This window comes from Bubalus kerabau, chromosome 18, assembly GCF_029407905.1.
Source record: "Bubalus kerabau isolate K-KA32 ecotype Philippines breed swamp buffalo chromosome 18, PCC_UOA_SB_1v2, whole genome shotgun sequence".
Taxonomy (NCBI): Eukaryota; Metazoa; Chordata; class Mammalia; order Artiodactyla; family Bovidae; genus Bubalus; species Bubalus kerabau.
In genome coordinates this window covers 55,835,364-55,860,335 of record NC_073641.1, presented here as the reverse complement: position 1 = coordinate 55,860,335, position 24,972 = coordinate 55,835,364, and the positions used below count along the sequence as shown (strand labels likewise).

The window sequence follows — 24,972 nt, the reverse complement described above, 5'->3', positions numbered from 1 at the left end:
AAATAAATTTTAATTTGAGGACTTCAAAATTCCAATTAATCTGAAACACATAGATATATTCAGTTTTGCAGAATAGGCTCACTATGTTATGAATTTTTATTTCACAACCAATATCAACAACAGCAAATTGTTATGTAAGCAATTTAGGGGGGAAAAAAACCAATAAATTCTGAAAAAAAGATCAGATTATTTGGGGAAAATATCAAAAGAATTAAACTTTTATATATTCAGTTAGCAATTGCTTCACTGTTAAAAGTTTCATTAAATACTCCTAAGATTATTATTTCATTTACAAAGTATGTAACTATGTAATTATGAACCAATGGAATTAGAAAATTAGTGTCTGCGAGCCTTTACATAACAAACTACTTTGCAATTGGGAAAACATTTTTATAAATGCTTACTGATCTTCATATAAACTGTAAGATAGGCAGGAAAGTCTTTACCATCTCTATTTTCTAGTTTGGGACCCTAAAATTCAGTGACATTAGGAGACATGTCTGAGAATAATGTGTGAACCTCCAATTTTTTGCTACTAGACCTACATATTTTTTGTAAGTCCCAAACATAAAAGGCTAATCAGACAGTGAGATAGAGGGGAAGTCTGAGCCTCTATGAGGAATAAAGGCAAGTCAACCAAAATCTATGAAGTTTATGTAAATTAGAGGATAATCTTTTCAGACTACATAGTTATCATGTAAGCTACACTTTTTTTTTAATGACTGCCATGTTTAAGCAAATTACACAAGTATAAACCAATTATCAAATTTTTGACAACCAATTTGAGGTACAAGAATGATCAGAATTGATGTAAATGTCCTAAAACGAATGGAAAAGAAAAAGAATAGAGTTCCTCAATGTTTTATACAGGATAAGGTTTGCAGTTTTGTTTTTTTTTTTTTTTAAATAAAATCTTTCCCTGACATATCAGATGGTCTGAATATATCTTAAAACATTCATTCTATCCATTTAAAAAAGGGGGTTCTCCTGTTAAAGGGGCACAGGCAGGACAGAGACCATAGTCTCCATGATTCAGAGCAGCGCACGACTGGTGCACACAAGTTGCATACATCATAGTGCAAGCAGCAAGTCCCCATGCTCCATCAATTCCATATGGAGAAAAGAAGTGGGGAGGGCAGAGGAAAATGGTACATACGAGTCCATGATGGAGAGGCCTGGTAGGCTGGAAATACCTCCTGTCATTTCAAGATGAGGCTAATGAGCTGTGTCATAGTAATAGGGTGTGGATCTCAAGTCCACCCAAAAAGGTGGAAAAAGGTCATGATTACCTCCACCACCACATGATTATCAGTGTACCACCCTTAGAAATCAGAGTCACAAGTGATTTGGAAACTTTTTGTTTAGTTTTGCTTTTTGAAAAGAAATCACAAGATATTGAAACAAATATCATTGTTTGGCTTAATTCAGGTATTCTTCATTAAACAGTACACAGACTTTATTGAGTGATTGAAAATATACACAAGGAACAATAGCTTTTTCTCTGATTTTTTTCTTTTTTTTAATTTGACTTTCTTCCCTTTAAATAACCCAGTTTTCAATCATGAAAAGGGCACTTGTTTCTACAGTAGCTGTGCTCTGCTTGTTCAGTTCCAAATACTGTTTCCAAGCTTCTTCCTTGCCATTGCTGAGGTTACATCTCCATTTGCTCAGTAAGCAAATTCTAGAAGGTTGCAAGGATTGACCCCCTAAGTTGTTCTTTCAGATTCTATTTCTCCATAGAGTTCAGCTAATGTTTTAAACTCGGGCCCCCAGTCTCCAAGGTACTGATAATCCTGGTCTGATTGAGTAGTTGCTGAATCCAGGGAGCTGATGGATCCAGCTTCTGATCTCTGACCCTCGTAGGCGTAAGTCTGCAGAGAGTCATAAGGAGGGACGCTGGGGTCTAGGTCGGCTTCCGCTAGTCTTTGCTTAATAAATTCCTGAACATCTATACTTTCCAGAGTGGACAATGTCTGGTGTCTGGGGGTTAGTTTCACTTCCGGTCTGATATCTCGGCGGTACTTTAGCTCCTCAGCAGCAGATGGATTCCTCAAGGCGGTGATGTCAAAGGCCTCCGTGTCTTCCTCGCCGCCCCCCTCATCATCGTAGGTGACCACATTCTCCCGCACATCCTCCTCTGAAATGATCAGGGGCTCTTTTTTGCTGCGTCTCAGGGTGATGAAGAGTACAACAATCGCTAAGCAAAAACAGAAAGAGGATGAAGAGTTAGAAGAAAGAACATTTTTGGAGATGGGACATCAGCAATTTCCAACTATTCTCATCAGCTATGTTTCATTTGGGCTTACACTGTGATCTCTGCACTCTCTGAATACCACCGCAAGAATTTTTAATATTCCAAAGAATGTAGAAAATGATTATCCCTATAAAACAATGGGAATAGTTGATCTGGTGAACCCCATGATATTCTCATTTGCCAGGCTATGCTTTCAGGATTCCTGACTTGTGATTGTCTAACCACTCATTGTTTACGCTGAGGAGAATAGATGATGGAAAAGCAATATGAAAAAAAAAAAAGCAATATGAAATTCTGACTGGAAAAATAATTGTGTGTGGAGGGGTCAATCTATAGATATTAATTCATCTAAAGATGCATACACTAAAAGCAGGGTATTTTAAGTTTTTGTAAAACAGGAAGAAGGCGCCCCTATCTTTAACCCTTTTTGATTCTGTGTAGGAATAAAAGCAGGGATATTTTACATGGTTCATCTCTTTTGTCCATTATCCTTTAGAATGTTATCAGGCTGTAATTATTGCATTTAACTACCAGATTTCAAAATATGTTATTTATTTTTATGTTCATGTAGAAATATTTCCATTTACACAATGTTCTTTACATAAAATTTATTTAATGCTCAAAATAGAGCTGGGATTTCCTCACTTTTAAATTGAAAAAACTGAGACTCAGGAAAAATTACATGAGTAAATACTATGTAAGTTTAGGTCATACAAATGGTGGGTGGAAAAGCTGGGGCTCTAGTTTATTACTTTTCACATTAAAGGTGATGATATTTCCATTGCCATATTCAACTTTAGTATTTTAAAAATATAGAACATGAAAAAGTACATAGAACTGAGTGTCCTGTTGGATGTGTGTCTTAGGGAAATTTTTCCAAATACAGTGAATAGTTTCTTATTACCAGTAATGTAGCCGCTGGGTAAATTGATAGAAATTTATCCTGGGTATTTTACTTTGGTTGTTCTTTCATTACTTTCAAATTATTCAGTTGGATGGTATTAAACCATTACTAAACAGAATTATCTCATTTTACTTTTTGTCGTTAGGCCCAAGGTCTTTTACTTCATCTCTACAGACTGTTTTCTTCTTGGTTAGCTGATACTCTACATTTTATTATAACAAGTATTAGGTTCACTCTTATTTTAAATATCACAATATGATAATCAGATAAGTAAATTCAAATGGATGTAGGATTACTAGATTTAACGAATAATTCAGGACACCCAACTAAATGTGAATTTGAGATGGATAACAACAACAAAAATATACTATATGTATAACATGAGATGAAACAGCAAAAATACATGTATAATGTATGTATATATGTATACATAAACAACATATATTATATAGTGTGTGTACATATACACATACATATATATATAGTCAATTATGTCCAAAGCAATATGGATATATTTTATGGAAACATTAAAAAAATATATATATATATAATATAGATTTATTTCACTATTATGCATGGGGCATATTTTTGTTATAATTTAAGTATGGAAGTTAAAGTGTTAGGCACTCAGTTGTTTCTGTTTGTCACCCCTATGGACTGTAGCCTGCCAGGCTCCTCTGTCCATGGGATTCTACAGGCAAGAATATTGGAGTGGGTTGCCATTCCCTTCTCCAGGGAATCTTTCTGCCCCAGGGATCAAATCTGGGTCTCCTGCATTGCAGGCAGATTCTTTACTGTCTGAACAATCAGAGAATATATATATATATATATATATATATATATATAAATACAACTTTATACATATATACTTATATATATATATACATGTACATATGCATACATATATGTGTATATGCATAGCATAAGTATGTCTTATTTAATAGATCTGAAGGTGTGTAAGTGCATTCATATACATACATGCATAAACACCTACAGATTATAATTTTATACAAATTTCACACTTCTATGCTGTATATTGTCTATTTATCTATTTATTTATATATGTATATTATATTTTATTTGGAAATCCTGATTATATGTAAGCTTAAATGAATGATCATAAAGCAAACAAACACCAGGTTAGCTATCCTCTGATAAAGAACATACCTGATACCCTAGAAACAACCTTCTATACCTCCCTTCCCCTCTAAAAAGTACCTTCTGTTCTTCATTTTTGTATTATTTCCTTGCTTGTCTTCATATAGTTTACCCCCTTTTTATGATAGCCCTAAACTAGACAAGTGTTGCTGAATTTGAACTGTATATCAAAGTGTGTACATGCTTTGAAGTCTTGGAAATATGGAGAGGAAAGAGAATAGGCATTCAAGCCAGAAGTGGATAGGAGAATTACGAGAAAGAGGTCCACTGTATGTGGAAAGAGAGGGTCCCAATACTGGGAAGAATCTGAATTTGAGGCAGGTGGAAGACTGTGGGAATGAAGAAAAAACAAAAGAGAAAAAACATCTTTACAGAGAGTCAAGGAATCATCTGGAAATGTAAGGAGTAAAAGGATAGTGACTGGGTACTGTGAAAATGCAATGGGGAAATTAGAGTTGACATGGTAAAGCTTTGATCACTGTGTTTGGAAGAGAGTGATCACAGAAAAGGCTGGAAATGAAATGCTGATTCTTCATATGACCCCGCTTCATAAATGCTCTGTTACAGAGTACAATACTTTTCTATTCACATGACTTAGTCTTTTTGCTGAATGCCATCAGTATTTGATATCTCACTATTTATTTTAGTGTAAATTCAGCATATAGCCTTTAAATTCAGTAGCCCAAGCAGAATCCTCAAGTAACATACTTCATTCTATCCAGAGGTTTATATTTATTATCCACCATATATTTCTGCTCATCATTATGGTTAAGTGAGGAGGCTGTTCTAGATTAAAATATCTACTGATAGTTCTACACACTGCCTAATTTATTATAATAAAATTTCTTAGTGTTTTAAATAAATCAAGCTATTTTTCTTTATGTTGAAATGGCTGATGATGGATGTCAAGGGACTTTATGTGATGTATAACAGGGAGAATGTGATCAATACTATTACTAAAGTATGAAAGTAATATACATCCCTTACTACTAGTAGTATTCTATTTGCCCAATGTAACATATTTGATAATGCTGGATTTATTTTTACAATACCTTCTGCTGCTGCTGCTGCTGCTAAGTCGCTTCAGTCGTGTCCGTCTCTGTGCGACCCCAGAGACAGCAGCCCACCAGGCTCCACCATCCCTGGGATTCTCCAGGCAAGAATGCTGGAGTGGGTTTGCCATTACCTTCTCCAATGCATGAAAGTGAAAACTGAAAGTGAAATCACTCAGTCATGTTTGACTCTTCGCAACCCCATGGACTGCAGCCTACCAGGCTCCTCCATCCATGGGATTTTCCAGGCAAGAGTACTGGAGTGGGTTGCCATTGCCTTCTCCGTGATAGCTTCTAGTTGCTTAAAAAGCTGTCCCTGACTTATATGGGTTGATTCAAAATATAGATGCTAGTTAAATTTGAATGTATAGTTTTACATCTATTTCTTTCTAGGCAAAGAGTTACTTGCCAGTGACAAATGATTCCTAGATTTGTTGCATACCTATTTATTATAAAGATCAATATATAATTAGCCATACAATCTGGAACACTTTTAAGGGTGTAAAGGGATTCACTTATAATTACATCAGAATATCAGAACAAATACGGGCATACAATCCCTTTGAAAGTGAAAGTGTGAGTCTCTCAGTCTTGTCTGACTCTTTGTTGACCCCATGAACTGTAGCTCGCCAGGCTCCTCTGTCCATAGAATTCTCCAGGCAAGAATACTGCTGTAGGTAGCCATCCCCTTCTCCAGGAGATCTTCCCTACCAGGGATCGAACCCAGGTCTCCTGCATTACAGGAAGATTCTTCACCGTCTGAGCCACACCGTACTAATTAGTGTGAAACCGTCATGTGTGCGTGCTCAGCCGCTTCAGTCACATCCAACTCTGTGAGACACTATGAACTGTAGCCCACCAGACTCCTCTGTCCATGGGGTTCTCCAGGCAAGAATACTTGAGTGGGCTGCCATGCCTTCCTCCAGGGGATCTTCTCCACCCAGGGATCGAACCCACGTCTCTCTATGTCTCCTGCATTGGCAGGCGGGTTCTTTAGCACTAGCGCCACCTGGGATAGTCAATGGCAAACTTAAATCAACTCAGTGAAGAATATGGATGCAGAGAAGAATGTGGAAGGTACATTCCTAATGTCTGTCTTTACACTCATGTTTGTTTAGTAGATGTTTCTGGAGCAGATGGCACACAGCACATACTCCATAAACAATTCCTATGTGGATGAACAAAAGAATGATTTTTCTGAGAGTGACAATGTGACACTGGGTTAATTGAGTCTTCATGAATAGTAATTGTCTTACTAGGAAAATAATTTTTAAATATTTAAAAAATCAGCTTCATGTTCCTAAAAATTCCAAACATCTAAGTTTGCTTGAAAGTATTTCTTAAAGTTTGAAAAACAAAATGCTTCCCTAAAATTGCAAGGCCAAATTTATTTAAAGAGAATGAGTGAAGATAATAATCATACTTGAAAGTTAAACCCAATTTTAAAACTGGCAGGCAAGTGATATATTTGTATTAATCCCTCACAGTATATCAAACTATAGACATATAACAGGGTAGCACTTCTTTCAGTGTTTCATCTGAGAAAATATACTATGATAGAGCCACGGAGTTGTTAAAAAAGAGAAAGAGAGATACAGAGCTTGTCCTCTGTTCAAAATTATGTTATAAATGATTTCTGGTATTTTGCAGCTTAGTTATATGAACTGGAGTGAAATGAATAAATTGTAGTATTTGAAGGAAATGGCAACCCACTCCAGTATTCTTCCCTAGAAAATCCTATGGACAGAGGAGCCTGGTGCAGGCTACTGTCCATGGGGTCACAAAGAGTTGGACACGACTGAGCGACTTCACTTTGACTTTTCACTTTCATGCATTGGAGAAGGAAATGGCAACCCACTCCAGTGTTCTTGCCTGGAGAATCCCGGGGATGGGGGAGCCTGATGGGCTGCCATCTATGGGGTCGCACAGAGTCGGACACGACTGAAGCGCCTTAGCAGTAGCAGCAGCTTCCTGATGAATATTTTATTCTTGGTTAGTGTATTTCTTTTTCTTTTATTCTCATTAAGTGTGACCAGGATTTTAATCCTACCTGATTCATTTCAAAGAAAATTAAAATGAATTTACTGTATCATTATTTTATTCATAAAGAGATTCAAATTTGTGGAAACAGTTTTCTCTTTGTTTTCTTCTATATTATATTTACTTACTCATATAATCTTTCCAATACCCGGAGTACTAAGGGGTTTTGAATTTTCATAACTTAACTGACATACAACTTACATTTGAATAAATTATGTATTGACTCCTAACATACCCCGCAAATACTTTTCATAGCAGATATTTTTACCCCTAAATATCACTGATTCTTTTTTTGTATCGTCATATGTTAGCACTAAATTTGGTAGGATGAAGTGGCCCAAGTCAGGGAGATTATTTTTATTAGCTTCTGTAGCCATAATTGGTAATGACACTTCTCACTGCAACTTATTTTTTCACACCCAGGGGAATCCATAAAGTCATTCACAATAACTCTGATGACAAACAGGTTTGCCACTTATCTTCTCATCAATTTCACTTCCTCTCCTAGCCCCTCACTCTCCTCTTACTACATCCACCTTGATTCCCATGCAGGAGGAAATTTACATCCCCAAATAGGAGCAAACTACTTGGTGAATTCATCTAAGTCAGCTGATTATCTGTGATGTGTGGACTATGAAGGTAGCTGGAAGAAGTCCATTTTAGATCCTGATTAAATGATCTCTTGCCCTGGTTTGCTCTGCCCACAGTTCTGGACCCTCTGACAAGTAATGCAGTGAGTTGGGAAAGAGATGTCAGATGCCCAGGAGAGGAAGGGAATTCCAAGAACCCCATCCTCTAGCACCAAACTGATTGCATCATGACGGCTTACTGTAAATTCTTTCCTATTCATTCCTTAAAAGGGATCTGAAAAGTTAATCCTGACAAAACATAACTCACAAGGTGCACATTTGGCACTTAAAGTTAAGCCCTTTGGTTTTCAAGCACCATTTTCTAGTAATCGATGTATACATAGATGGGGTCTACTAAATTGCAAAATATTGAATAATATCTAGCCTATAATAAAACATAAATAAGCAACAAAAATTTTTACAGATGACTGTAAGGTTATTCTAGTTGAAACTTCATTTCATAGATTCATAAATAGAAGCAAAAATACCGTGGTCTTGAGATCACACAGTTAATTAGTGGCAAAAATGGGGCTGAATTTCCACAATGCCAGTCATGTACATAAAGAGCTACTAACTGAAACATTTCTGTATCAAAATATTAGTTTCATGATTTATTTAGCTGTTGAGGTTGAATGCAAATTCAGAATTACAAGTTCTAAAATAGAGTATTGCTACCTCTGATATTGCTGATATTTTTCTGGCAGCCTGTGAACTCACATATTAGCCAACATTATTTCAAAATCTGCTGGCATATTGAGTGCAGCACATTCACAGCATTATATTTCAGGATTTGAAATAGCTCAATTGGAATTCCATCACCTCCACTAGCTTTGTTTGTAGTGGTGCTTTCTAAGGCCCACTTGACTTCACATTCTAGGATGTCTGGCTCTAGGTGAGTGATCACACCATCGTGATTACCTGGGTTGTAAAGATGTTATTTGTACAGTTCTTCAGGTTATTCCAGCCACCTCTTCTTAATATCTTATGCTTCTGTTAGGTCCATAACATTTCTGTCTTTATGGAGCCCATCTTTGCATGAAATGTTCCTTTGGTATCTCTAATTTTCTTGAAGAGATCTCTAGTGTTTCCCATTCCGTCGTTTTCCTCTATTTCTTTGCATTGATCGCTGAGGAAGGCTTTCTTATCTCTTCTTGCTATTCTTTGGAACTCTGCATTCAGATGATTATATCTTTCCTTTTCTCCTTTGCTTCTCGCTTCTCTTCTTTTCACAGCTATTTGTAAGGCCTCCTTAGACAGCCATTTTGCTTTCTTGCATTTCTTTTCCATGGGGATGGTCTTTTCATCCCTGTCTCCTGTACAATGTGACGAACCTCCGACCATAGTTCATCAGGCACTCTATCTATCAGATCTAGTCCCTTAAATCTATTTCTCACTTCCACTGTATAATCATAAGGGATTTGATTTAGGTCATACCTGAATGGTCTAATGGTTTTCCCTACTTTCTTCAATTTAAGTCTGAATTTGGCAATAAGGAGCTCATGATCTGAGCCACAGTCAGCTTCTGGTGAAAGTGCTGCACTCAATATGTCAGCAAATTTGGAAAACTCAGCAGTGGCCACAGGACTGGAAAAGGTCAGTTTTCATTCCAATCCCAAAGAAAGGCAATGCCAAAGAATGCTCAAACTACCACACAATTGCACTCATCTCACATGCTAGTAAAGTAATGCTCAAAATTCTTCAAGCCAGGCTTCAGCAATACGTGAACTGTGAACTTCCAGATGTTCAAGCTGGTTTTAGAAAAGGCAGAGGAACCAGAAATTAAATTGCCAACATCCACTGGATCATCAAAAAAGCAAGAGAGTTCCAGAAAAACATTTATTTCTGCTTTATTGACTATGCCAAAGCCTTTGACTGTGTGGATCACAATCACCTGTGGAAAATTCTGAAAGTGATAGGAATACCAGACCACCTGACTGACTCTTGAGAAATCCATATGCAGGTCAGGAAGCAACAGTTAGAACTGGACATGGAACAACTGGTTCCAAATAGGAAAAGGAGTATGTCAAGGCTGTATATTGTCACCCTGCCTATTTAACTTATATGCAGAGTACATCATGAGAAATGCTGGGCTGGAAGAAGCACAAGCTGGAATCAAGATTTCCAGGAGAAATATCAATAACCTCAGATAGGCAGATGACACCACCTTTATGGCAGAAAGTGAAGAATTAAAAAGCCTCTTGATGAAAGTGAAAGTGGAGAGTGAAAAAGTTGGCTTAAAGCTCAATATTCAGAAAATGAAGATCATGGCATCTGGTCCCATTACTTCATGGGAAATAGATGGGCAAACAGTGGAAACAGTGTCAGACTATTTTGGGGGGCTCCAAAATCACTGCAGATGGTGACTGCAGCCATGAAATTAAAAGACGCTTACTCCTTGGAAGGAAGTTATGACCAACCTAGATAGCATATTGAAAAGCAGAGACATTACTTTGCCAACAAAGGTCCGTCTAGTCAAGGCTATGGTTTTTCCAGTGGTCATGTATGAATGCGAGAGTTGGACTGTAAAGAAAGCTGAGCACCGAAGAATTTTGAACTGTGGTGTTGGAGAAGACTCTTGAGTGTCCCTTGGACTGCAAGGAGATCCAACCAGTCCATTCTGAAGGAGATCAGCCCTGGGATTTCTTTGGAAGGAATGATGCTGAAGCTGAAACTCCAGTACTTTGGCCACCTCATGCAAAGAGTTGACTCACTGGAAAAGACTCTGATGCTAGGAGGGACTGGGGGCAGGAGTAAAAAGGGACGACAGAGGATGAGATGGCTTGATGGCATCACTGACTCGATGGACTTGAGTCTGAGTGAACTCCGGGAGTTGGTGATGGGCAGGGAGGCCTGGCATGCTGTGATTCATGGGGTTGCAAAGAGTCAGACAGGACTGAATGACTGAACTGAACTGAATTGATTTCAAAATTACAAATGTCTATATTTCAAGTTTGTGGGCCAGCTATTTTCTCTATAATAATATATGCCCTTAAAATGCCATCAAAAATATAAATTACATTATAAATAATTATTGCTTAAACCCAAGGTTAAGAAATTCTGCAACTTTGAATTTTAGTAAAGACATTTGATTTTCAATAAAAATTGAAGGAGCAAACATATCAAATGTAACCTTTGTTTCATTAGCCCTGATGTATAGCATAATTTTTAGAAATGTTCTCTTATTTACCTCAAAGTGGGGGGGAAAGCCATTTTCATAAAATCAATTAAAGGAATGTATTTTTTCATGAAATAATGAAATGATTTTTTATGTAATATAGGGGCTTCACTTATAGCTCAGATGGTAATGAGTCCTCCTGCAATGTAGGAGACCCCAGTTCAAGTCGTAGGTTGGGAAGGTCCACTGGAGAAGGGATAGGCTACCCACTCCAGTATTCTTGGGCTTCTCTTGTAGCTCAGCTGGTAAAGAATATTGTTGGGGGCCAGAGTGAGGCACTCCGCCCGTGGCAAAGGTCATGAGGAAGGAGTCTCGACATACGCAAAGGCGGGATCAAGCCTCAGGAGTCCCCCTGGAAATCCTCGAGCATCTACCCCCATAACCAGAGCCTGCCTACTTTACTACTTTGTGCTCCCACCTACACCTCTGACTTTATGGGGGGCTGTCCCCCACCACCTCTTTCGGAGAAGGAGTTAACTTAGAGCTCCAGTTAATAAAAACTCCTGGGCGTGACAGGAGTGTTTTAACCTACAAACTCCTCTGAAGGTTCTCTGGCCTGCCTGACAGGCTCGTCCGGCCACATGTGATTGCTCACAGCCTCCCAACCGTGAGAGGCACGAGATGCTTTAAACCCTCTAAAAACAGGTTCTTTAGAAAAGTTAGAAAACTATTAGTATAAGTATAGTGGGCTGATTAGAAATTGTATTGATCAACGGTTTTTCATTTGTTGAGCCAATGTTTGTTGCTAAGTCTCCACATCCCCTGCCCTTACACACATTAATGAATATATAGAAGAAATAAGTATTAAACTTTGATATTAATCATGTTAGACCCTAGGCTAAGTAAATTCTTTCCTTATCTAAAACCCACTACACCCTCACCCTATAGGAATGTAACTTTATTTAGGTGGCATCTGTTTAAGAATAATCACCCCTGGAGAAATAAGTGTCCTGGTTGACTGACTGCTGTCACAAGGAGAGGGTCATAAATTGTCAGCAGGCCCCCTGGCCAGAAGATGATGTAACACCCCTAAGACCTCTGTATACATTTGTATGAAGCACCTGACTTTGATAAAAGTCAGGACTGCTAACCCCACGTGACTTTTGCATAACATCTCAGTGTATAAAAGTAGACCATGGAAAATAAAGAATTGGGATCAGTTTCTTGAAATACTGGTCTCCCCATGTTGCTCTCCCTCTCACTCTGGCTGAGTCTCCATCTGGAGCGTGGAACCCGCCATGCTTATTAATTATGCCTGGGCTTCTAAGATCCGACCGGGGAGGCCTCATTGTCTCCTCTCCTTCGGGAGAATGGAAGGACGCCTGCAGCCTATGTAAGTGGTGCAAACTTCTTGTCTTGAAGTTTTATTGGTCTCTCACGTAAACCAAGCTACTCAGCCTCTTTTCTCCACTGAATTTTCCTACTGAGCTATCCTCATTCTATTACTCTTTACATCTCTAATTAATATCTAATTGAAGCTATTGTATCCTGATCCTCGCCGACACCGTCCAAGCTTCGAACTCCCTTGATCAGCCGGGGCTGGACTCCGGCAGAATATTATTTTATATAATATGCCTAATTGTACCTTACATTGATATCTGTCAGTTTAAAGGTTTTAAGCTTAGTATGCAAAATAATTTTCTGATGATAAATGAAAATAAAAGCCAAAGGTAACAGGTTCCACCACTGAAATATCTTTCAGACTAAGGACTTGGAAGAACTTATATTAATGTCAGAGTGTTCTTTTTTTTTTTTTCTTTAATTGAAGTATAGTTGACTTACAAAAAGTCACTGAGTTCTATTCTTTGTAGTTTCATTTAGGAAATCTAGAGGATTCAATGTTTGTAGCTGTTTATTCTTTGGGATTTTTTTTTTTTTTTGGTTGTTGTTTTTGAAAAATACCATATGATATCACTTATATGTGGACTATAAAATATGGCACAAATGGCCCTATCTACAAAATAGAAACAGACTCACAGACATGGAGAACAGACTTGTGGCTACCAAGAGAGAGGGGGTTGGAGGAGAGGGTGAGAGAGGAGTTTGGGATTAGGAGACATAAACTATTGTATATAGGATGGATAAAGCACAGGTCCTACTGTATAGCACAGGGAATAATATCCTATGCTAAATCATAATGGAAGGGAACATGAAAAAAAGAATATATGTGTATAACTGAGTCACAACATTTCTTATCAACTATACTTTAAAAAATTAAATTAAAAAAAAGGGGAAAAAATCTGAATTTTATGGTTGCCTTCACCACCATGCTTCTACTACAAAAGACTGTACTACAATGAAATAGCTCTTGTTATGAAGAGTCAAACCTCCATGCTTCAAATTGCCAAGTGCAACTGACACTTTTTGTTGCTCAATTTAGTTAACTTTTAGGCAGCTTTTGCATGGTTGAATGCTCTGTCCTCCTTGATACACTTATTTTCTTTGATTTTAGGACATCACCCTTACTAATTCTGTTCCTTCTTCTGTGATTTCTGCTTTGCTTTCTCTGGTATTTCATCCTTCTTGACTTGGTGATCGCACTGGAGTTTATCACAGCTCAGTCCTGGTCTATCCTTTCTCTCTTCATAGTCTCTGGCTGTGGTGACATCAACAAAATGCATTTCTAGTGTCCCCCAACTCTGGGAAGATCAATGAAGATCTTAAAGATCCACATTTAGCAAGAGATGAAAAGTCTTTGATACTGTTCTAACTCAGCTGCATATCTAGTTTATCCAAGATTGTTTTTGTTTGTTTGTTTTCTGTAATTTTTGGCTATTATACTCTTAGCTTTGGATACATGTTTCTAGAAAAAACACCATATCATAAATATTAAATGTTTGCTTACTGACCTGAAATGGAGTGGGTAGCCTTTCCTTCCTAGAAAGGATCTTCCCAAACCAGGTATCAATCCCAGGTCTCCCACTTTGCAAGTGGATTCTTTACCAGCTGAGCCATGAGGGAATATGCTGGTCCAAATTATGCTGTGTCTGAGTGAGACAAATGTATTGTATTCCTAACTGGTTTGCCTACCTACTCTCTTGTCATCATGAGATCTGCTATCCACTTCATTCATAGCTGTCTTTGTTAAGCATACAAATGTTATGATGGGACACGCCTACTTTAAACCTCTCCTTGGACTCTTAAAACAAAACAAAACCCACTTTTTTTTTTTTTTTTTACCCCATCCTTTCTACTCAGTCTCATGTCATCTTGATCTCCACTCCTCTGTACAAGTACTTTGTCTTCTAACCCAGGAACAAAACAAGGGACATTCCTTGCAAGAATATCTCTGTCTCACCAAAGTATGTATTTTGTTTGTTTTTCTTACATATACACATAAGTACAGAGAACAGAGCAAAATATATGGTGCTATGAGAAAGCTAGAGGGTGAAGATACACTGGAAACATATATATGTACCCATTTAAACTCTAAATTAAAAGATTCTTTACATCTACCTTTCTTATAAAAAAATATCTGAATTTGCTGTCTCACTTTGTATAGTAATTCTAAAGAGTTTATAATAATTTTGGCTTCAAATGCAGTTGGTAAGGTTTTGACTTATCAAAGAGAACATAAAATTAGAGACATTATCTTCTTTTAAAATAAAATGTAATTCAAGAAATTAAAATACATTAGTTTTCATTTAATAATAATATCTGATATCTCTGAGACCAAAAATTATTTTAGACTTAGTCCTGTAAATTCAACTGAAGTTGATGACCAACTAATATTTTAGACTGATAGAAGTTTCTACAGGAAACTTATTCTTTTTAATTGGTGGTCAGATTCATTGTAAATAATGTCACTTATGTTCTTTGAAATAAATTGGAAAAGCCCTTTCAGTATGGGATTCAGAATACTTAATACCAATTCTTTCTAAAGTAGATCTTTTCTAAAAAGATTTATCCTACCCTTTCTTCTCACATTTCAACTCTCATTACATTCGAACCAAATTATTTCAAGATTAACTATGGTATCAAGAAGGTTATTTAAAAGAAGATCAGTGCAGTCAAGTTTTGGTATTACATAAAGCATTCCTAGCTCTAAAGTCTTGTTAAAATGATTCTGTCTCTGTCTGTCTCTGTTTTTGAACGCACCGCTGTAGGGTACACTCAGAAATGCCATCATCCCTTAGGATTTAGAGTGACTTACCTAGGAGGATGACAACACATAGAAGAATAGCGATTAAGGCTCCTGTACTCAAACCAGCCGAGGACAGGAAGGCTTCGGCATGGCATGTCCGCACGCGCCCATCTCTCTCGCATGCACAAACCCTGATGGTGAGGGTGCTGCTGCTGCTGAGAGAGGGGATTCCACCATCAGAGATCATAATGGGGAGATAATACACATCCTGAATAGTTCGACTAAATCTCCTCCGCCTTGTCAGAATGCTGGCTGTGTTATCTATGACAGACATAAGCAGAACAAAATGTACTTAGTAAAGCCGCCGTTAAAGAGTCACATTTCCTTTAAAGGATAACATGGGTATGTGTATTTTTTTTCTTTTTTTTTTTTTTTTTCTTTTATGAAATGGATAGAGGAATGTGAAGGGAGATTATGAACCAGTTACTAAAACTGGTTATTAAATGGAGAAAACTATGTGAAAAATTAATAAGGCCTGGACTAAAGGCGAGGGGAAATAGTGGATGACAGAGGAGGTAGAAGCAATAAACATTTGGCGTGTGGACATTTTAGCCAAAGGATTGAAAGTGATTCATGGACACCAAACTGTGGGGGGAGCCAGTGTCCCTATCCCAAACCTGGTGGCTCTGATAGAAACAGGTATCTATATGTTTAGCAAACTTCAAGTGAGGTTAATATACAAACATGTTTAAGAACCATTGATACAGGTAATATATTTATGGAGACACCAGATAAATTGATACATTGTTTTACACTTGCGATTTGAAGAACTTTTGTTATAGTGGGAACACCATGGGGAAGTAAATGATGAATAAAATAGTTCATTCATTTTTATGTGCTTTTAAAATGCCATATACTATGGTAAATAATTGCATGATGACTTTTGATCAATCCATACAACCATAAAAGGGAGAGGATGCCACATTCCTTACATTTTAGGGAAATTAATTTTTATTAGGAATAATACTTTTAACATGAATAACCTGAGTCCCATGGGGTAAAATGCCCCAAATCACAGAGCTAGACAATAATCAAGCTACACCCCAATACATTCTAGAACCTGCTCAAAACCAGGATGCCATACTGCCACTTCTTCACCAGTTCACTGGCAGTTCATATCGATGGCCTTGGATGCACTTAGGACATGTTTATTTCAGCATTGTTATTTCTCCTTCTGCATCTATTAGCTAAAGGATCCTTTAGGTGCACATTCGTATGTGCTGTTCAAAACTCCTGCATAGAGTGACTTGTTACCTGAACTGTAGATTGCTACCTGGCCCAAGGTCATATCCTTCTGGAGCAGCACATAATCAATGACTCATTAATTCAAGGTTATAAAGATCAAGTCACTTCTGCTAAATGCAGAAAACCTTGAAGGGCAAGCTTAATTCCAGCTTTCCCATAGGGTCAGCCATAGACATGTTCGAATTTTATGGTCGCTTAATTGCTCACTCTGCCCTTTCTTCCACTCTCACTGTGGTCCACAACTGCTGATCTTAAAGGCAAACTGCAAGAAGCATCCTGTCCTCTAAGCTCCAGTCCAGAGCCTGCTTCCCAGAGAATCCAACGTTTGGCTACAGCTGTCAATTAATTGTTTTTAACTATAAAGTTAGTAAATTGTTAGATAATTATTTCTAGGAATTCTTTTTCTCATATCAATTTCTATTATTCAGAAAATTGGAATTCTATTACTTATGAATATGCTTATGATAATCTTGATATAATATAGATATATTTTGATTGTATATTGCCAAACTAATACAAAAAACAGGTAATATTTCAAACATTCAATGGAATACAGATAATAAAACACATAAGTGATTTATATATGTAAAACTTATATATAGATCTATATGAGTATATACATCTATATGAGTTGTTGAAGGTGTGTTATAGAATATAAATAATCTAATAAGTTACTACAAGTATTTTCTTACTTGGGAGAAGAGAAATTTAAAGAAAAGTGTATTGATTGTTTACTCTGAAGCAGGTTTCAGAATGATGGAAAAAAAGAGGAGAAATTGCATCATATGTGTTTTTAAGAGTAAAACCATCACAGGTACACCCTCAGAAACCCAGACCTTTGATTAAGCACATCTATCAGGTGTAGGATGTTGCGTAGTGATTAATATAAAATTGCCTCTATTTACAATTCCTTAATCTAAGAAAAAGATATGAACAGATACAGACACAAACATGTTTGAAGATCTCACAGTCAGTCCTCTGAAGAAAAGATGGAAGACACTGGTCCCTGATCCCAAGAAACCTCATAATATGTGAGGTTTTACACATTATGTGTGAATCACATGATAAGATATAAGGGTAGATGGGGACTCCCCTTTACGGCTCTAGGCTTGTGTCCACTTTACATTCTTCATCTGGTAGCAAGTTCTTTATCAAGATAATTATTGGAAATACAATCATAAACATGATGAGAAATGAGAAGAAAGCCAGAATATGTTTCTAGGGCACTTTAAGTTCTCAAATAGAAAGCTCTCAGACATGGAGACATGACAATATTCTTTCATTTTCCCAGCTGAAGGTCTGACTTTTGAAAAGAAAGAAGATTCAGAAAGCAAAAGCTTCCTACCTAAAAAGGCTTAGCATAGCAGAATAATGAGCTCTTGACAAGGGATATTGTGTTCCTCTCTTGACCTGTAGAAAATGTACTTGGCAGTAGGCTCACTGAACTTGAACAAGCAAATTTTGAACTAAAATGAAAGAGATAAGAAGATACATATATATCTACATACATATAAATATACTTATGTATGAGAACAAACTTTATCTCACTTAAATTGCAATATTACATGACAAGCAATGCCTCTAAACTTGAAATATAAGATGTAAAAATATAAGGTGTCCATAGGTGCGTGGGTTTATCTCTGGGCTTTCTATTTTGTTCCATTGATCTATATTTCTGTCTTTGTGCCAGTACCATACTGTCTTGATGACTGTGGCTTTGTAGTAGAGCCTGAAGTCAGGCAAGTGTTGCTGGGAAAACTGGTCAACCACTTGTAAAAGAATGAAACTAGAACACTTTCTAACACCATACACAAAAATAAACTAAAAATGGATTAAAGATCTAAATATAAGACCAGAAACTATAAAATTCTTAGAGGAGAATATAGGCAAAACACTCTCTGACATATATCACAGCAGGATCCTCTATGACCCACCTCCCAGAATATTGGAAATAAAAGCAAAAATAAACAAATGGGACCTAATTAAACTTAAAAGCTTCTGCACAGCAAAAGAAACTATAAGCAAGGTAAAAAGACAGCCTTCAGAATGGGAGAAAATAATAGCAAATGAAGCAGCTGACAAACAACTGATCTTAAAAATATACAAGCAACTCCTGCAGCTCAACTCCAAAAAAATAAATGACCCAATCAAAAAAATGGGCCAAAGAACTAAATAGACATTTCTCCAAAGAAGACATACATACGGCTAACAAACACATGAAAAGATGCTCAACATCACTCATTATCAGAGAAATGCAAATCAAAACCATAATGAGGTACCATTTCATGCCAGTCAGAATGGCTGTGATCTAAAAGTCTACAAGCAATAAATGCTGGAGTAGGTGTGGAGAAAAGGGAACCCTCTTACACTGTTGGTGAGAATGCAAACTAGTACAGCCACTATGGAGAACAGTGTGGAGATTCCTTCAAAAAACTGGAAATAGAACTGCCTTATGACCCAGCAATCCCACCGCTGGGCATACACACCAAGGAAACCAGAATTGAAAGAGACACGTGTACCCCAATGTTCATCACAGCACTGTTTATAATAGCTAGGACATGGAAGCAACCTAGATGTCCATCAGCAGATGAATGGATAAGAGAGCTGCGGTACATATACACAATGGAGTATTACTCAACCATTAAAAAGAATACATTTGAATCAGTTCTAATGAGGTGGATAAAACTGAAGCCTATTATACAGAGTGAAGTAAGCCAGAAAGAAAAACACCAATACAGTATACTAACACATATATATGGAATTTAGAAAGATGGTAATGACAACCCTGTATGCGAGACAGCAAAAGAGACACAGATGTATAGAACAGACTTTTGGACTCTGTGGGGAGGGTGGGAATGATTTGGGAGAATGACATTAAAACGTGTATAATATCATATAAGAAATGAATTGCCAGTCCAGGTTTGATGCAGGATACAGGAAGCTTGGGGCTGGTGCACTGGGATGACCCAGAGGGATGGTATGGGGAGGGAGGTGGGAGGGTGGTTCAGGATGGGGAACACATGTACACCCATGGTGAATGCATGTTGATGTATGGCAAAACCAATACAATATTGTAAAGTAAAAATAACAATAATAATAATGAAAAAAATTAAAAAAAAAATAAGATGTAAAAAGTAAACCAGTCCCAAGTATTGGGACTTCCCTAGTGGTCTAGTATTTTAGACTCCTGGTGCTTCCACTGTTAGAGGCACAGGTTTGATCCCTGTTTTGAGAGCTAAAATCCCTCATGCTTTGTGATGCAGCCATTAAACAAACAAAAAAAAGTATTACATATACACAATGGAGTATTACTCAGCCATTAAAAAGAATACATATGAATCAGTTCTAATGAGGTGGATGAAACTGGAGCCTATTATACAGAGTGAAGTAAGCCAGAAAGAAAAACACCAATACAGTACACTAATGCATATATATGGAATTTAGAAAGATGGTAACAATAACCCTGTGTACGAGACAGCAAAAGAGACACTGATGTATAGAACAGTCTTTTGGACTCTGTGGGAGAGGGAGAGGGTGGGATGATTTGGGAGAATGGCATTGAAATATGTGTAATATCATATATGAAACGAGTCACCAGTCCAGGTTCGATGCACGATACTTGATGCTTGGGGCTGGTGCACTGGGATGACCCAGAGGGATGGTATGGGGAGGGAGGAGGGAGGAGGGTTCAGGATGGGGAATACATGTATACCTGTGGCAGATTCATTTTGATATATGGGAAAACCAATACAATATTGTAAAGTTAAATAAAATAAAAATTTAAAAAAAGTATTACAGAAAGTCTAGAAAAACTTTAAAACAGACAAAATTTAATATGAATTGAATAAATGGAAACCATACCAGGATGTTAAATCTGTGAATAAGAAGTGCTAATTTTCAATGCCAAATAAAGGATAATCTCTAATAATGTATACTCAGGGTTGGTTCTTAATTCTAATTCTTAAGAATTTGGATGCTAATTACTTTACAATATAGTATTGGTTTTGCCATAGATCAATATGAATTAGCCTCCAATTAAAATAAATTAATTTACATTAAAAATAAATAAAAGTCCCAATTAAATGACAGGAAAAAAAAAAAAAAGAATTTGGATGAAGACAGAGGATACTAGAATGGTTGGAAGCCAAGCTAATATAGCTAACCCTGGATTAGGATTCAAGGAGATTTTGAACAGCTAGCTAGCACAAAGAACTCAAACTAACAAGAAGACAGAAAATAAAGATGCATATTAGATGTAAAGTTTAATGGGTATCATATGGGAGAGAACTTGAGTAACGTCTTTTGTTTTTAAATACATACACTATCTGAATGCAGTAATGAAGCAATAGATCTGAAGCAGTCTCAGAAGCATTCAATAAAGCTGTGGAATTTTAAGGCAATTCTTCATTGGGAATATTCCATTATATACTGTCCATAAGTTTGGATCTACTATCTTAAAACTGATATTTTTAGCTCAATGTTGAAGTCCTTGACATTGATAAAAGGTTTTGAAAAATATGTCATATGAAGAATCTTTGAAACAAAGAGTGTCAGAATTCTACATGTCTTGTATGAGTTTAGGTGCCCAAAATGTCTTGGAAATTTTCCAGAAAATTTCGAGAAGCTCTGAGTAATTATTGTCTTTCTGAATACAATCAACATTTTCATGACATTCCCAGCAACTATATTTCAATGCAATGTCAAAAAAACCCTAAATGTGTTTTAATATTTCCAAGTAGATGGCAGTACTTTATTTATTTTGTCATATATCCCATTTCTTGTTCAGAAAAGGATGTGCAGACATATAGGAAGAAGCAGGGAGACTGCCATGCAAATATATCATAGTTGACTCAAGTAGATACTTATAAATATCATTGTGATGACTGTGAAATGATACTTGAAGTCCTTTTAAAAAAATAATAACTTATTTTTGCAGCTATAAGAAGTCCAGGGATTTCTTTTCTTTTTCTTTTTTTTTTACAATATGGATCTTTTATTGATCACATCTTAGAGTTAATATAGTACAATTTCCAATAAAGTTTTATACTTTAAGTATAGAAAGTTTGTAACACAGCAATTCCACATGCAGCCCTGTCCTTTATGATATTGTTGTTACATATTTTTACATATACATATATTACAATCCCCATAACTGATAATTTTGGAAGGATCTTTCACACAAGATATTTACAGTAAAATGTAAGGTTGGATAGGAATAACTCCAACCTTTATATTTCTACAGGGACAGAAGGCTACAGTGTATAATAGTATAACACAAATAGCAAAGTGCTTCTAAAATTCAGATATAATTTTCTTGAATCAGTAGTATGTGCTCTACTATTTCTTTGGCCAACATCTTGAAAGATCTTGAATGTTTCCGATCTTTGTGCTACTTTCATAAACTGTAATACAGTTTAAGTTAAAATTAGGCATGCTTTTAAAATACTCCCAAGGGCAAAAATGTCTTATATTAAAGTTCAAAATTACCTTTGATTTTGGAAAGTACTAAAACCATGCATTCCTCAAAACTCTTGAATTACTAGGTGCCCATGCAATCCCTGACATTTCATCTAATTCCTTAGTTGATCATGCAGGCATAAAGGTAAACTTCATCTCAAGCATAGTCAAGCAGACTATTAAAGTGATATTTCCAAATCTATTACAATAGCAGAAAAGTTTGAGATCTTTAATTAAAGAGGTATATCTCTTTAATTGGAATAAACTTTATTTTCTTTTTTTTTTTAATCTGAAAAAAACACTAGGAGATAGAACCTTATTTTCAACTAGAGAGATAAATATTCATGGATTCATTTCATTCTCATTTTTATCTGGTCTTCCAGCAGCAGTAAGATACAGTCATAATTTAACTATTATCAGAGTCCATGCAGGAAACAATACTCTTTTGCTTTCCTGCAAAATACCCTTTCACATAACAGGTACTTGGTAAATAATGATTTGAACTACATTTGGCAGGAAATTGTCTTCTGTTATAGTTTCCTTATTATGTTATGTATTAAGAAATTAAAACCAAAATGAACTAATCTATCTTGATCTCCTCATGGTCTCTGCTTAAGGTTCATTCTTATTCTTCTCCTGTTTCCTGACTTCCTATTCTTTTAATCCTAGAATTGCTTTAATCTCAGTTTCTGAGACTCTCGATTCTGCCCATTCATTTAAATTTGTAAACATCCTCCTGGCCTCACTGTGTTTCTGCCAAACCACAGAACTCTGATCCAATATGTCATTATGTTCCTATTTGCACCCTGGAATGTCACCCTTTTCACCATCTGCCACACTCCTTCTTGATATCTTTTACATCCCTGATAAACACAACCATCCACTGTCTAAAGATTCTGCTTTCAAATTCACAAATTTGCTGTTAAATAGTTATAGCCATCATAAATGACCCTAACAAGTATAGAGGGTAACACTGAGTATGTTCTCAATGGAGATGAATAATCAGTTTATTAAAATTAATATTTCATCAGATGCCATAGAGTAGCTATTCTAAGCTTATTTTGCCATTTTCTCTTGAGCCTCAGTCCCCCATGCACAGTAGGAAAATATCTATTTCTGAAAAGAAGCTCCTATCTATTATCAACATATTAAAACCACATTTGAAAACTGCTCAACCCTTCGCTGCTACTAATAATGTCTATCTATGTATACAAGACTCTGTATACTATTCACTTTAAAAAGAACATGAATACATATGAAACAAAAATATGAACCTTGTAGAATATCAGCAAATTTGCTCATGAAAAGCACATATAAATTTGCATAAGAGTGTTAACTTAGGTGAATAGGGTGGTAAAGAAGAAAAACAGGAACTTTTTAAAAGAGAAACCTGAATCTAAAATAATCCATAAGCATGTCACAATAATATAACCACAGAAACGGTAGAACTACAGATAAGAGCAGCAGTTTATCCACTCCCTGCAAAAGGAATATGAATTACAGCAGAAACGCTGTTGTCAGTATTTATCACATACCTTTAAATTATGGTAGGAAATGAATGAATCAAGTATTCTACAGTAAATTATGTTTGGACACGGTATTTATAAACACTGAAGGAAACTGTTAAGATGAATTCTTACAGAGTTTAAAAAATGTGAACACATAATCCTGTTTAAAAATTATTTAAGATTCTATGTTTCAAGTTTCTTCTGCCTTAAGGCAGGGAGTAGAGTTGACGACTCCTGCAGCATTTTTTGTGTTTCTGAGCAAGGAAGGAATTAAGGCAAGAGTGTAACCTACATTTTCGCAACAGGAAAACAAAGCAAAGTGGTGCTGAATAGCAAAATCAGTCATATTTTTATTGCTTAGAATACGTGTCAGCTGTTTTTTGTTTTGTTTTCCTTTTTTTTGCTGACACTATGAGTAGGTGTATAAGAAGGTGATAAGGTGTGGGCTAACAAACTCATATATATATATGAAAATATATATATATATATCTGAAAATAATATTAAGTATTTTGCTAAAAAGGATAAAATTTATAAATAATATAACCTTCACCTTTAGAAGTAATATTATAAAGAAACAATACAAGGTACATTATAGTACATATATACTCATACATATATATGTACTATATATATACACATATATATACTATATATATGTATGAGTATACATGTATCAGATCAGATCAGTCTCTCAGTCATGTCCAACTCTTTGCAACCCCATGAATCACAGCATGCCAGGCCTCCCTGTCCATCACCAACTCCCAGAGTTCACTAAGACTCACGTCCATCGAGTCAGTGATGCCATCCAGCCATCTCATCACATACATATATATATATATATATATATATATATATATATATGTAAAAAAAAATCAACAGGGGTTAAAATCACTAAGGAGAGAATAAAAGCATATTTTTCTATCTACAGCAGAAGATTCATTAAATCTTCCGTAAGTTACCCTTTCCCCTTTTAGAGTCATGATGGCTTACAGACTGTTTGCCTTCTCATTAGTCAAGATTTGAGTCTCTGCCTTCCTATGAAGGACAGTGTGAATCTGTCAGGTATGACTCAACTAAGACTGAGACTTGCCTACGAGGAGAAAGGAAATTCATGGGTGAACAAAAACAATGTGTCTTGTGTGTCAGCCTCATCACTGATGGTAGTGACTTGGGGCACAGCTGCGCCCACATCCACAAGAGGATGTTTGAGGCATCATTTGCAACTCTACTCTCAGGACTGACTGTGCATGTGCTATTTTATTTAGGAATGGGAGGAAACGCTAAATGGTATCTTGAAACCCTGTGGATAAAAACAGAATTTTAAATGGTTATAATCTGCAGAGAAATTAAGCATATTACAACACCAGCTGTGAGTTCTCATTTGAAGGACAAAATAAATGATGGG

General features: G+C 36.3%; 1 protein-coding gene and 1 long non-coding RNA gene across 3 annotated transcripts in view; one reads left to right on the top strand and one right to left on the bottom strand.

Moving 5' to 3' along the window:
- Nucleotides 1–1,441: 1,441 nt before the first annotated feature.
- Nucleotides 1,442–24,972, bottom strand: part of CDH18 (cadherin 18) — a 725,976-nt gene continuing 702,445 nt past the window's right edge. Inside the window, exons 12-13 of the mRNA XM_055554551.1 lie at nucleotides 15,366–15,617; nucleotides 1,442–2,197 (exon numbers count right to left, since the gene is read on the bottom strand). Coding sequence (XP_055410526.1) covers nucleotides 1,707–2,197; nucleotides 15,366–15,617 — 743 coding nt within the window. The 3' untranslated portion in view covers nucleotides 1,442–1,706. The remainder of the gene's footprint in view (nucleotides 2,198–15,365; nucleotides 15,618–24,972) is intronic.
- Nucleotides 12,415–24,972, top strand: part of LOC129632837 (uncharacterized) — a 341,755-nt gene continuing 329,197 nt past the window's right edge. For both annotated transcript variants that reach the window (XR_008704687.1, XR_008704688.1), the window contains exon 1: nucleotides 12,415–12,545. This is a non-coding gene — a long non-coding RNA (uncharacterized LOC129632837). The remainder of the gene's footprint in view (nucleotides 12,546–24,972) is intronic.